We start from the raw sequence: 14,489 nt of genomic DNA, 5'->3' as shown, positions 1-14,489 counted from the left end.
CTTAGTGCTCATTTTTGTTACTCTATTATACTTTTAAGAATACTTGGTCCATCAGTCACTATACCCATCCATGCCAATGATGTAATTTCTAGTTTATAACAGTTATCTGACAATACCTGGCTTCTATGCCTGGATTTAGGCACATAAAGAGTATATCATGGCAAATGAGGATGTAGGCTTTTTGTAAATTTAGTGGAACTGTGATGGATCTTATTACTATAGAGTTTCCTACTGAATTTAATATATGCAAATTTCTAGATTGAAACACACATACAATAGCTTCATAACACAGAGGACCCAGATTACAGAAAGGCAATAGTTGGTCATATTTAGGCAATTTCAGTAAGTCCCAAAAGCACAAAAAAAGGAAATAGTACTATGATGATAATCTTACATATTCATTTGGCTAGATTATAGTATCCAGGTATTTAAAAACACGGGTATACACATTACTGTTTTCAAAGTATTTTTTATTTTAAAGAGAATAAAACTAAGTAAAACAAAACAGAACAAAACCAATCAAAACAAACCAGTATAAGCAACACAGGACTTCAAAACAACAGGAAATCAACAATGGTTACCATAATACCTCCAGCCATCCTCCAAACAGCTGTAGATACCCTCATAGTAAAAATCAACAAAACACAACAGAACCAATAAAAACAACACAATCAATGCAATATAGGACTTCAAAACAAGTAATAGTAAATCCAAAATGACTACTATATGTTGCTAACTGAAATAGCTGACCACACCATCAGATACAACAAAATCAAAACAAAATAGAACAAACCCCAACCCAACAAAACAATGAAAATGATACAAGACTTCAAAACACAATAGGGAATCAACAATGGCCACCACCCTCAGAAGGCATCCCCCATAGAAGCTACATTGTGTATTGCCATCTTCTGTACAGATATCAGACCACCAGCTTTAGACCTACAAAGTTAGTGAAACACTAAACACTACTGGCATTAATTTGTATTCCACCTCAATAGCCATTTGCATCTGTGTTTCTCAGGATTAACCAGTCGCTTATGGCAGGGGGCAGAGGGGGTTGGCTCTTTTTATTTCCCAGCCCGCCTGCAATAAGGGGCTCTCCCAAGTGGCCCACATATGGCACTGACTCTCCCCGGAGTGGCCCACGCATGGTACTGACTCACAGGGAGGGCTTGCTTCTTGGTGACTTCCTGTTCTCCTCATCCACAGTCCATGAATGGTACTGACTCATGAGGAAAGCCTGGTGTCTGGTTGATCACCCCTGCCAGCGGCCCATGCATGGCACCAATTTGCACAAAGCCTTGCTTCTTTGGCCCCCTTGAAGTCTGTGAATGGTGCTAACTCATGGGAAGAGGCTGGCATCTGGTTGTATCCCCCAGTGGCCCACGTATGGTACTGATTTGCAGGGAGGGCTTACTTCTTGATGACTTCTTGTTCTCTTCCCCCAGTCTGCAAATGGCATCAACTCATGGGAAAATGCTGGCATCTGGCTATCCCTTCATGGTATTTTGAAAATGTGGTGTACAGCCTATAGTTAGGGTGGTGTCAACTAGATTGACTAGGTCTGCCAAGAGAACTGATGGAGTACTTCTGGGTGTGTCATGGGGGCATGGTATTGGCAACCATATCTGGTCCCTCACTCTCTCTGGGGCTATTCCCCTGTTCTGCTTCCATGAACTAAAGTGCTCTGCTCTGCCCCATGATGTTTTTGCCTTGGAGCCAGCCAACCATGGATTGAATTCTCAGAAACTGTGAGCCAAACTGAATATCTCCTCTTTTAAGTAGTGTCAGATATTATGTTACGGCAATGGGAAAGTGAATACACATCTATAAGTTGAGGTTATGATCATCTTCAGTGTGGATGAGCCTCATCCAATCATTTGAAAGTTGTAACAGCATTAAAAAACTGCAGAGAAAGTCTACTTCAAGATTGTAGCATTAACTCCTGTTGAATTTTCTAACTAACTGATTTCAGACTTGCTGGTCCCCACAATTCATGAGCTAATTTCTTATAATATTTGTTTTTATGAATTTCAATTGGTTTATTTGTTTTGGTATCAGGGATCAAACTCAACCTTGTACTTGCCAGGCAGGGGATTGTGCTGCTGAGCTAAACCCTCTGCTGAAATTTCAATTGTTAAACACATATAATTCCCAAACTTAGGTACATGCCATATGTTTAATACATAATATTTATCACACTTATATAACATTTTAATTATATTTTTATGATTTAATATTTTATATAATTATATATAAATCTAGTGGAGAATCTGACAGATTTTGAAACCAAGAGTCTTTTTTGAGCAATGCAATCTGAAAAATGAGCTTTCTTCATTGGTTGTGTGTTTTTAGTATTGGTTTTCTAATCTGATATGATTTAAAGGCATTAGTGCTTATACATCTGTAATAAAACACTGATTCATGTGGCAAGAGATACATAAATTCTACCATTTGATATTCCTAATCAAATACCTTTTTAAAAAGACAAGGTTCTGAGTGGACATGTTAGTTGAAGTCTCAGAACACTTTGGTCATACAATTGAGTATGAGGCTGAATGGTGGTTTCTAACTGTGCTAGAGAAATGTGGGTAGAGAAAAGTATGACCTTAGGGCTCCAATTCCTAGCTCAAATACAGTATTTATTACATGAGTATTCCTAAATCTTCCCTGACACCTTACCAGCGCAGAGCTAAAATACATGAAAACCCAGCTCAGGTTTATACTGAAAGTGTGTGAATTACAAAGCAAATTGAACACCCAGCTTTCCTGTAGGTTCAAAAGCAATGCTTCCTCCAAGACGAGTGAGCTACTAGACCTTTATGTGGCATACATAAATTTATTTGGAATTCATTTAAGAATCTAGAAAACAAAGAAAGTTGTGTTGAGCTATGTTAAAAATGCTTTTGCTCTAACACTGGAAAATATTCACATTAAAACATTAGCCACATTTTCTAGTATGCCTTATTGAGCCCTTTCACTTATGCTGAAACCAACTGGAATGCAGTTCATTTTTTCCAAATGCAGTCAATTATCCCCAAAATTAAGTAGTTCTTTTGTTCCTTCAGTTTTCAAGTAGGGAAGGAAACTGTGTTTAAAACAAGATTATTTTTAAAATTTTAAGTTAGTCTCAAGCAAACATAATCCAGTTGATTTTTATTATCCAAATTAATGTGAACAGTTTAAAAGAAGTATTTTGTGTTGAGATTTTCTATTAATGTTAGCTGATCAAAAATCCATTTTAAAACTGGACTCTATTTTCCTTATTTGATGATTATTCTAAAAATACTAGAAAAATAAAAACAAAATATTTTTAAAGCTCCATTTAATTTGGACAACCAGACTTGTTAAAACTATGGCATTTGCTCTCATCCTTTTATTATGAAATATTACAGATCAATGTAACAGTTCACAGCAAACATTTTCATATCCTCAAAGGCAACCATTATGATATATAAGTGCTGTTGTTCACACTGTTAATGTTTCATTGTGAATTTTTTCTCTCAATATACCGTGATCAAACCATGAATTACGTGCAAATTTTGTATCTTTTAAATACTGTATAATATCCCACTGTAGAAATAAACATATGGTATTAATCTCTCCCTCTATTGATAGAAGCTTATATTCCAATTTAGGGCAATAAAAAGCCATAATACAGTAAACATAGTGACAGGTATATTTTTTGTACATATAAGGGTGTACTTTTGAGACCAATACACCAAAACAGAACAGTCTCTTGTTTATGTGTTTCAAAAAAATTCCCATTACTCTGAAGTAACACACTTTATTTTCATCAGCATTCTGGAATTTTAATTTTATATTTTGGTCTTCAACCTACTTGGGATTTATTTTTGTATATAGTATAAGATAGAGAGCAAACATTTTGTGCATATAAACTTTCCATTTATTGAGTAGTCCTTTTTTTTTTACAATGATTTTAACAGCATTATGGTACACAAATTTCCACATGTTCTTAGATTGTTCTATCAATGTTCAATTTGTTTTTGCTGATTATCTAATCATAGAATGGCACAATTTAAATGACAATGGCTCTAGATATGGTATGTAATGATCATAGTGTATTTTTCTTAGCTGTTTTGCTTTCTTAAATTTATTTCAGCTATTGTGATCGTTTAGCTTCCCATATATTTCAAAGCAGTCTGTGAAATTCTTTTAACTAACTGGTGTAAGTTTTGAGTAGAAGTACACTAGAGACTTTGGAGAGAACATGTTTATACAATGTCAAGTCTCTTCAGAAATAATTTTGTTTTAGTTTTATAGGTGTTGTTTTGAGCCCTTCAACATGTATCTTTGTAGATATAAATGTCTCATAACTCATTTTTATTCTTACATATTTTCAGCACATTTTTAATTAGCTATGTTTACATAAAAGGCTATTTTATGGTTCTTTTCCCAATCTTCTTTTTCTATTTTAATATATTAGCTGGGAGCTTAAGAAGTATGTTGATATGCCAATAGCAGATATCTTCTTCCAGATTTGAATGACAGTATTAATCCCATTAATGAGTAAGGCATCTGCTGAGGGTTTTTAACAATTTTATCATACAACTGTTTACCTTGATAATAATGCTGTAATGTTTTATAATTCGTGAATGTCCTCAAAAGTCTTTTCCATATTCACTAGTTTTTTGCTCTAGAACCAATCATGTAACGTGCTACAAAGTGTTAATTCCTTCTAAGGGCTTTCCCATACTCACACTACAAACACTGTTTCTGATGAATATGTATTCTCTGATGTCTAACAAGGTGTGACTTTTGACTGAAAGCTTTGCCACACTCAATACAGTTATAAGGCTTTTCACCTGTATGTTTCCTCATATGAAGAGTGAGAGAGGAGATCTGAGAAAAGGCTTTTCCGCATTTGCTGCAGTCAAAGGGTTTCTCACCCGTATGACCTCGTATATGTATAGTGAGGGAGGAACTCTGGGAGAAAGCTTTTCCACATTTATTACATTCATAGGGTTTCTCACCTGTATGACCTCTCATGTGCACTATAAGGGAAGTTCTCTGAGAGAAGGCTTTCCCACATTCATTACATACATAGGGCTTCTCACCAGTATGACTTCTCATATGTAAATTAAGCAGTGAGCACTGAGAGAAGGCTTTCCCACACTTATCACATTCATAAGGCTTTTCTCCTGTGTGACTTCTCAAATGAAGAGTAAGAGATGCAATTTGAGAGAAGGCTTTTCCACATTTATTACAGTCATAAGGTTTCTCTCCAGTATGAACTTTCTGATGAGTGATAAAATTCTGTTTTTGGCTGAAGGCTTTACCACATTCATTACATTCATAGGGTTTCTCCCCAGAATGAATTTTTTCATGAGCAATGAGATTTGATTTCTGGCTAAAAGCTTTGCCACATTCCTTACATACATAAGGTTTTTCTCCAGTATGAATTCTCTGGTGTCTAACAAGATTTGACATCTGAATAAAAGCTTTCCCACATTCATTACATTCATAAGGTTTCTCTTTAGTATGAATTTTCTGGTGTGTAATGAAGTTTTTCTTGTGGCTGAAGGCTTTCCTACATTCCTCACATTCATAAGGTTTCTCACCAGTGTGACTTCTCATATGTACTGTAAGGGCCGAGCTTTGAGAGAAAGATTTTCCACACTCATTGCATTCATAGGGTTTCTCACCTGTGTGTATTCTCACATGTATAATAAGCATGGAAAATTGAGAAAAGGCTTTTCCACATTTGTCACATTTGTAAGGTTTTTCTCCTGTGTGACTTCTCATGTGAAGAGCAAGGGATGCAATTCGAGGGAAGGCTTTACCACATTCATTACAAGCATAAGGTTTCTCTCCAGTGTGAACTTTCTGGTGTGCAATGAGGCTTTGTTTCTGGCTGAAGGCTTTTCCACACTCATTACATTCATAAGGTTTCTCTCCAGTATGAATTTTTTCATGATCAATGAGATTTGATTTCTGGCTGAAGGATTTCCCACATTCATTACATGCATAGGGTTTCTCTCCTGTATGAATTCTTTGATGTCTAATAAGATTTGACATTTTAATAAAAGTCTTCCCACATTCATTACATTCATAAGACTGTTCTCTACTGTGAATTTTGTGATGTTTAATGAGCTTTTCTTTGTGATTAAAGGCTTTTCTACATTTGTTACATTCGTAGGGTTTCTCTCCAGAATGAATTCTTAGGTGTCTGATGAGGTCCAATGTTTGACTAAAACCTCTTCCACAATGATTACACTTAAAGGGTGTTACTACAAGAGAGGATGAACTATTGCCATATGAATTCACAACTTTACTATATTCAAAATGTTCCTTTCTTATAAGGCATTTCACATTATGACAGTCAAAATTATGTTCTAAACAGTTTTCAAACAAATCATATTCATAGAGGTTATGTCTGGAAGAAATAAAATCTGAATTCAGAGGAAATGCATTTGTGAATTTCTTGTGACATTCATTGACTTCTTTAGTCAGTGTTTTCTTGAAAAGGTGTGTCAAAAATTTGTCCTGGGTTTTCTGATGCTCATCAATTCCCCATATTTCTCCTACAATAGATTGCAAATAAATATCACTGGTGAATTTTTTTAATATTATAATATCAAAACTTTTTTATTTTGAGAATGATACTTAAGACTTGTATTCTATTATTAAACAAATTTCAAGTTCATATATTTCATATGTCTTCAGTTTTGAGAAAGAAATTCCATGAAAGGAAATATGAGTAGAGGCATGTATTTATTAACATAAATAGCTTTGTTTGTAAGTGGAATCTGAAAGAAAACAACCTGTTAAGTAATGAAAAGAAGATGTACAATGTACAAATAAAGAAAGAAAAAATGATAGAAAAGTGATAAAAAAAGGAAGCTAAAAACCATAAGACCATTTTTCAATATTCTACTGAAATATATTTTTATAAACAGATGTGATTTCTATACTAGAAAATGTACATTACCAAAACTAACTCTAGAAGATGCAGAAAAATTCATAAAAACAAAACAAAAAGAAAATTTACTCAGATTCATATGAAAATTTTAAAATATGTAGGGGCAACTTCTATGCTGTATAACACATTATCAAAGAAAGAAAAGAGATCTCCTGATTATTATATGTCAAACAGTATTAATCCCAAAATTTGACAAAGATGATACACCACAAAAGAAATCTATATGCCAATCTCATTTTCAAAAAGTAACAAAAATTTGTATGTAAGGTATCAAAATGATCCAGAAAAGAGGAAAAAATGACCCAGAATGAAAAAAAGTAATCCAGAGCCAGATTAATATAAAATGTATTTCTTAGTGGATTTTTCCCAGGAATATAACTGTGTTTTAATACTAGAAGTTCTATTACTATAAGGAAATGTATTATTGAGTTAATAATGAAAAATTGAGTTATATATAGATACTAAGAAGATGCTAAAATATAGCATCTATTTTCTATTAAAAAATTTATAAAATGAGAATAGACAGATTGAGAAAAAAGTACAGTATAATTTAAAAACTAATACTACATCAAATGGGAAAAACCCAGAATCAATTAAAGTTGAAAATATGAAAAGATGAGTACTATCACCACTATTATCATACTATTATTATTATTATATTTTTCATCGGTACCAGGGATCAAACTCACGACTGCCTGCTTACAAGGCAGGTGCTTATGCCACTGAGCTAAATCCCCAGCCTATCATACTATTATTGCAATTAAATAAGAGAAGTAAATCAGAGGTAAAAAAGGTTAGGGAAGGAAAAATTAATACTATTTGTCAATAATAAACTTCTTTGCCTTAAAAATAGTTTTTTGAGAAGAAAGTCACTAAATTTACTTTAAGTACAAACAAGTACTTGATTTCAATAACCTTTATTATATCAACAACTAATTTAGGAAACATAATAGAAGAAATTCTTTTACAAGAGGCAACAAAAACATGAAAATAAAAACTAGAGAAAAAGTTAAAACTAGGGAAAAAGTTAGATGTTCAAAAACTCTAAACTGAACATACAGACCTGAACAAATGGAAGGGTGTTTGTTAATTCAATTGTGTGCCCTCTAAAAAGATACAGTGAAGTCCTAACTTGTAGTACCTCAAAATGTGGCCTTAATTGATAATAGGGTCATTGCAGACATAATTAAGAGTAGGTTATACTAGAACAGACTAAGCCCCTAATCTAGTTTGACTATTTTTCCCCCATGGTACCTGAGATTAAACCCAGTGACGTTTTACCTTTGAGCTACATCCCCAGACTTTCATTTTTTACTTTGAAATAAGATCTTGCTAAGTTACCTATGCTGATCTCTAACTTTTAATCCTCCTGCCCCAGCACCCCCAAGTAGTTGAGATCACAGATATGTGCCACTGTACTGAGCATGATGGGTGTTCATATACAAAGATGCTACATGAAGTAATAAAGATAATGCTCTGTGAAGATGGGACACAAATTGGAGTTATGCTGCCATAAACCAAGGAATATCTGGGACTATCACCTATAGGTTTCAGAGAAAACATGGCCATACTAACATCCTAATTATGGACTTGTAGCTTCCAGAACTGGAATAATAAGTTTCTATTATTCTTTTTTTTTTGTTTTTGGTACTGGGGATCGAACTCACAACTACGCGGTTGCAAAACAGGTGCTTATACTGCTGAGCTAAATCCCCAGCCCCAAGTTTCTATTATTCTAATTTACCAAATTTGTAGTACATAGTTTTAGTATCCCTAGGAAATTAAAAGGCGTAATACATCCTTGAAAGAGAACATTCGAGGTGCTGAAAATGGCGGCGAGCTAGGGGATCGAGCGAAGAGTCTCTCCAGAGAATTCAAACTCAAAGCTAAAAAAAGACAGCATGGAGAGGACCAGACAAATCGATAGCGATTCTTATTAACCAAGACAGTACAGCTGGAGGATTTAAAGTCGTGCTGAGACCGGAGGCTGCAAATCCCGCGCCCTTAAATCAACAAACAGACTCGTGGACCCAGCACGAAAAGCTGAGTTGCTTTTGGGGACCGCGGGAAACTGAGACCCAGATCGAGACTCCAAGTAGCAGCCAGTTCTGCACCGCTGCACCAGAGCGGATGTACAAAGCTCTGGCGTTTCAAATCTAAACGGTGCACAGAAATCTGACCGGTCAGCGCTGAGCTGCGAGTGGGGGAAAAGTAGACAGCTTGGTGTGCGGCGGTCCCGGAACGAGGACTTGCACCGGACTCTGGTGAGTACAGAAAACCCCGCGGCTGCTGGGTTTGGCGAGAGAACAGCTGGCCCGCCACCACGGGGAAATCAATAACACAGAGTCTGGTGCAGACATATTAGCCTGGCGGCAGAAACCGCAGCTTGGTGACATCACCAGGTCCCCCTGTAGGGAGGGCTGGTGGAAGACATCTTGAGTCCTGGCAGAGCCTGATTACTTGCTGGCTTCAGCTCCACACAGAGAACTTAGTGGGAGCCATCTTGGTTTTGGGCAGATCTGCTTTTCTGGTGCTCCTATCACAGAGAGGTTTGGAAGAGAACGGCTGGGACCTGGGCAGAATCCTGTGCCATTACTCAGCTGCTTCTGATTCAAAGAGAACTGGCAGGAGCTACTGGGGCTAAACCAAGCCTCTGCTTGGGGCCCAATAAGCAGATACAAAATAGTCACAACTCAGTGACAACCAGAAAGTACAGCCTAATTTATGAACTAACTGACACAGAGGCTAGAGACTAGACTGTACCGCCCCTACATCCCAGCCTACCCCAGATAACAGCAAATTGGGGAGGACAGCAAAAACTCAAGCCAGCACGCTTCTGAAAGGCCCTAAGCAATTCGGAGAGGGCCAGAGAACTCCAGGACAGTCTGAAAGAAACCAGAAACATGACAAGAGATAAAAATAAAAAAAAAAATCTCCAGCTGTTCAACAGGAGAAATTAAACCCAAGAGAACTAAACACTGAAGAGAACAAGCACAGTAACCATCCTCTACTCGACACAGCATCAGCCGAAATTAAAAAGTACTTACATGATCTCATAGAGGAATTTAAAGATGTACTCCTGATCCAAGTGAGGCAAGATATAAAGAGATTAATTAAAGAAATGACAAGCCCCGCCCAAGAGAACACAGATGGAAGAACTGAGGAAATCAGAAAAGAAAGAGAAGTATCTGAAGAAGAATTTAAGCATAACTTAGAATACATGAAACAGATCCAAAGAGAATATCAGGAAACTAAGAACTCCATTGAATATTGGCAAAATGCCTTGACAGAAACTAAAGACAACCTTCTGAAACTTGAAGAGAGATTTAGGGCTTATGAACGTGAAAGAAAAAGCCTCTTAAAAATAACAAGGAACCAGAAAGAAGCAATTCTAAAACTGGAAGATGATAAAAAGATACATAACCTAAGAATAAAGAATGTGAGTGAGGAAGAAGGAACATCCAAAAATGAAATACAAAAAATATTCACAGAGATATTAAAGCAAAATTTCCCACGTATAGCAAAAAGAAATGATATCCAGATAAAAGAAGCATACAGAACGCCAGCTACCTACAACCAAAACAGATCTACGCCTAGGCATATAATAATCGAGATCCCAGAAATCCACCAAAAAAACAGAATATTAAAAGCAGCCAGAGAAAGGATGCAGGTTACCTATAACGGGAAATCTATCAAAATAACAGCAGACTTATCAACACAAACTCTTAAGTCAAGAAGGGAGTGGGGAGAAATATTCCAAGTCCTGAAGGAAAAAAATATGCAACCTAAGTTCATATATCCGTCAAAACTCTCTCTAAAAATTAATGAAGAAATAAGATACTTTCAAGACAAGGAGGAACTGTGGGAGTTCGTGGCCACCAATCCAACCCTACAGAGAGCGCTGAAGGACATTACAGAGAAAGAGAGAAAGAGATATCAGGATTCCAGCTACAGTGGCAGAGAAGCCTCAGTGAACGGGGCAGACCATGGAATGAGAGAATAAGGTGGACAAATTATAGCAGAAAAGTGGAGTAGCAGACATGAGGCAGAGACGGTAAGCTAGTCTTTAGTAGAGACAGCTCTGAAACTATATTTAAAAAAAAAAAAGCAGAGGTCATTGCTAATGGTGTATAACGATTTAAAAGACACAGTAGTCCTAGTGCCATATTTAGATTGAATTAAATTTGTTCTGGTCTGTCCACTCATATCAGATTTGAGGACACAGACCTCTAGAACCAAAATTAGCAGGTTATACCACGGTAACTATCTTTACTTTCCTATTGACTTAGGCTGAAATTCTGTATTACTTACATTGTCTTACTATGACTGATCTTAATTGTATCTGAATCATAAGACTATTGGTTGGCCTTGACTGATCCTATTTGAAATCGGTATGCGTGTTAGAATCAACCCTAAAAGTAGAGGAAACTACTCTGAGCATGACAAGATGTAAAGGATATCCATACTGGTATGAATCAGTAACAGCTCTCAAATACTACAATGCAGTCAAAGACAAGTTTTTATAAAAATAGGTGATAGTATGTTTAACTATAATAAGCCAGTGTTGTCGACAAATCTATTGAAAATAACAAGAGAAAACATAGTAGCTACGGAAGATCATTTATATTATAGTTTTATAAGTCCTATCCATTGCATGTTTATCTAGGAAATTGTTTCGTTGTCTTGTTATGACTTGGTTTTCCCTATAATACAGAGAGGATAGGAACAAATACTCTGAGGAAGAGACCTGAAAAACCCGAGGCTTATTTTGTAGCATTATAATATAAATTCTAGCAATCTATTGCTTGCTGATTAAAATGACTCTGGACTGGTTTCTTCAGCTCAACTTCAGCATATGCAGAGATGGGGACGGCTATCACAAAGAGAATGAGAGATGCGATGGTAGTTGGTATTGTCTTCCCTAATTTGGAACTTGAGGACCTAAAAAGACTCCATCATCCTGTAATGATTTGATTAGTTCTATAATATGCAATAAGTATAGAAAGTGGGTGAAGTTAGGGACAACTATTTGTAAGAAGCTAGAGACAGTTAGATAAGGTAGATCTCCAGTGGACTTGCTTTGAAATCTGTATTTCTTTAAATTGTTTTTTATTTTTTTTTAAATGTTCTGTTCTGTTTTGATATGGTTAACCTTATCCTCTTAGAGATGTAAAACAAATAGGTGGGACTGATAATCATATTACGGAGCTTTTGTTCAGCCATAGAGCAGAATGGTTTGTAGGGTCATTTTTTTGAATGTCATTCTATATACTTTAATTCTATAACCTGAACAGCCATTTCGAAGATGACAATTTGTAACTTATCAACTGGCAATTTCTTACCTTTTGTTTGTCTGTAATTTAGTATTATTTCTACCCTTTTTTTTTAATCTCCATGTATTTTTTTCTTCGTTTCCTTTTCTTTAAATAAAAAAAAAAAAAAAAAAAAAAGAGAACATTCACGGGGCTGGGGATTTAGCTCAGCAGCATAAGTGGTCGTGAGTTCGATCCCTGGTACCGGCAAAAAAAAAAGAACATTCACTAGCTTAAAGATGACATTCATCACAAATTACTCTATCAATTTAAAGTGGTACCATATAAAATTTTGAAAACACAAGTAATAGCTAACAGGAAATGACACTAGTAGTGGCCACTGTAGAGGAGAAATAGAAAGAAAGAAAGAAAGAAAGAGAAAGAAAGAATTCTTTTCAACATATAATCCTTTTGTACTTTACAATTTTTGTACATTTTAAAAATTAGGTAATTTTAGGAACTCTTTAATCTATAAAACGAGAATAAACAACAGGAAGGATGTAAACACTGGATGTAACGATAGGAACATAAAACCAGAGAAGCCATGCAGGTTAAAGGAACAGGGAGCAAATGGAGCAAACAGAGGCAAAAAGATTGAAAAACTGAGGTTACATGCAGTATACTAAATATGTTAACGTATCCTTGATTTTACCCAGATCACACTACTATGGAACAAATGAATAGGTATAGGCAAAGTTAAAAAAAAAAAAAGACAAACATGTAAAAAATAACTTTTAACAGAGAGAAAAAATGGACTATTACGTGAAGTAAGAAATTAGAAAGCAGAAACCCAGGTGTCTTCATAGGAAGATGTCTAAAAACAAAATTCAATTCCTACTGTATAACTAAAGAAAGGTTCAGGAATTAAGATCATGACTATGAAAGACAGGAATGCATGAGGGGTAAGAACTAGAGAAGTGATTAGAAATCTTACATGGTAAACAGACAGCTACATTGTGCAATGAGGTGTCCATGACTGGTTTACCCTATTTAAGATGCAAGACTATTCTTTGGTTCAGAGAAATGGAACCAGAGAGGTTTAGGGCCATGACCACGCAGAAGAATACAATGTAAAGAAACTGGGTCAAATATATGAAGAACAAGTGAAAAGCCTTTATATACGTTCAGGCCCCTATTGCTGCTTACCTCCAAAATGAAAATGGAGATTATTTTCAGACTGAGAAGATAGAGAGGAAAAAATTTCTGTGAAGATGTCCTATAATAAGGTAATTAGAAACTTATGTAGTAGTTTGGCATAACGGACACTATCTTGAGCCCTGCATTTGACTAGTGCCTTGTATTAGACCCAGGAGAATGGAAAAATATTTAGAGTACAATGCTCAACAAAGAAGCAGGATACAGATGTCACCAGAAATTAATGTAAAATTCTAGCTAAAATGTTTCCAACAGGATGTCTTTTTGTGGTTCTCTGTTTTAAAAGCTTTGTAACTTTCTAGTTCAGGGCCACTAGGTGAGACTGAAATAGGGGTCCATGCGGGTGGTCACTGAACTGAGCTAAATTCCAAATTATCAATTTGGCTGCTTGGATTCTTGTATTGTTAATGAACCCACTTCACTTAGCTGTAGGTTAAGTATGTAAAAAAGAAAAAGGAATGCTAAGCTCTTAGGTGACGCTGGTTACCAAGAAAAAAAGAGAACCATAATTAGGGAAAAGATGCTGGTTACCAAGAAAAAAAGAGAACCATAATTAGGGAAAAGATGCTGGTTACCAAGAAAAAAAGAGAACCATAATTAGGGAAGAAGATCTAAGAAGTGAAAGAGAATTCTAAGGGTAAGACTAAGGGGCTGAGGATTTAGCTCAGTGGCATAAGCGCCTGCCTGGCAAGCGTGAGGTTATGTGTTTGATCCCCGGTACCAAAAAGAAAAAAAAGAAAAAAAAAAAAAATCAAAGGGTCAGACCAAAATATCAAATGAAAAAGACCTCATGTTCTAAAATGATGGAGTAAAAATGTCTCTGTTTTTCTCACTATAAGCAAGGAATATAAACCACAGAAGTAACTGAAAATGCCAATTATAATGAATGATTTGACACTGACTAATAAATGATGACTGTACCAAGGGAAGAAGGATTTCAAGAGAAGCCAGCTGTTCATGTTACTCCTGGGCAGAGCTAATCATTATCAGTGTGAAAGATGCATCGTACCTAGAAGGTCAGAATTAACTCTTACTTTGAAATTTAGGAGTATAGATTGGTGACAGCAGACTTGATA

General features: G+C 35.8%; 1 protein-coding gene across 13 annotated transcripts in view; it reads right to left on the bottom strand.

Annotated features, from left to right (window-relative positions):
• Positions 1-449: 449 nt before the first annotated feature.
• Positions 450-14,489, bottom strand: part of Znf569 (zinc finger protein 569) — a 100,707-nt gene continuing 86,667 nt past the window's right edge. For all 13 annotated transcript variants that reach the window (XM_063252104.1, XM_063252096.1, XM_063252100.1 and 10 more), the window contains one exon: positions 450-6,548. In XM_063252104.1, coding sequence (XP_063108174.1) covers positions 4,726-6,548 — 1,823 coding nt within the window. In that variant the 3' untranslated portion in view covers positions 450-4,725. The remainder of the gene's footprint in view (positions 6,549-14,489) is intronic.

This window comes from Cavia porcellus, unplaced genomic scaffold, assembly GCF_034190915.1.
Source record: "Cavia porcellus strain 051 isolate PalLab524CR breed Dunkin Hartley unplaced genomic scaffold, mCavPor4.1 scaffold_7, whole genome shotgun sequence".
Lineage (NCBI taxonomy): Eukaryota > Metazoa > Chordata > Mammalia > Rodentia > Caviidae > Cavia > Cavia porcellus.
Note: the sequence above shows the minus strand (reverse complement) of the source record. Positions and strands in the feature narration are given on the sequence as shown.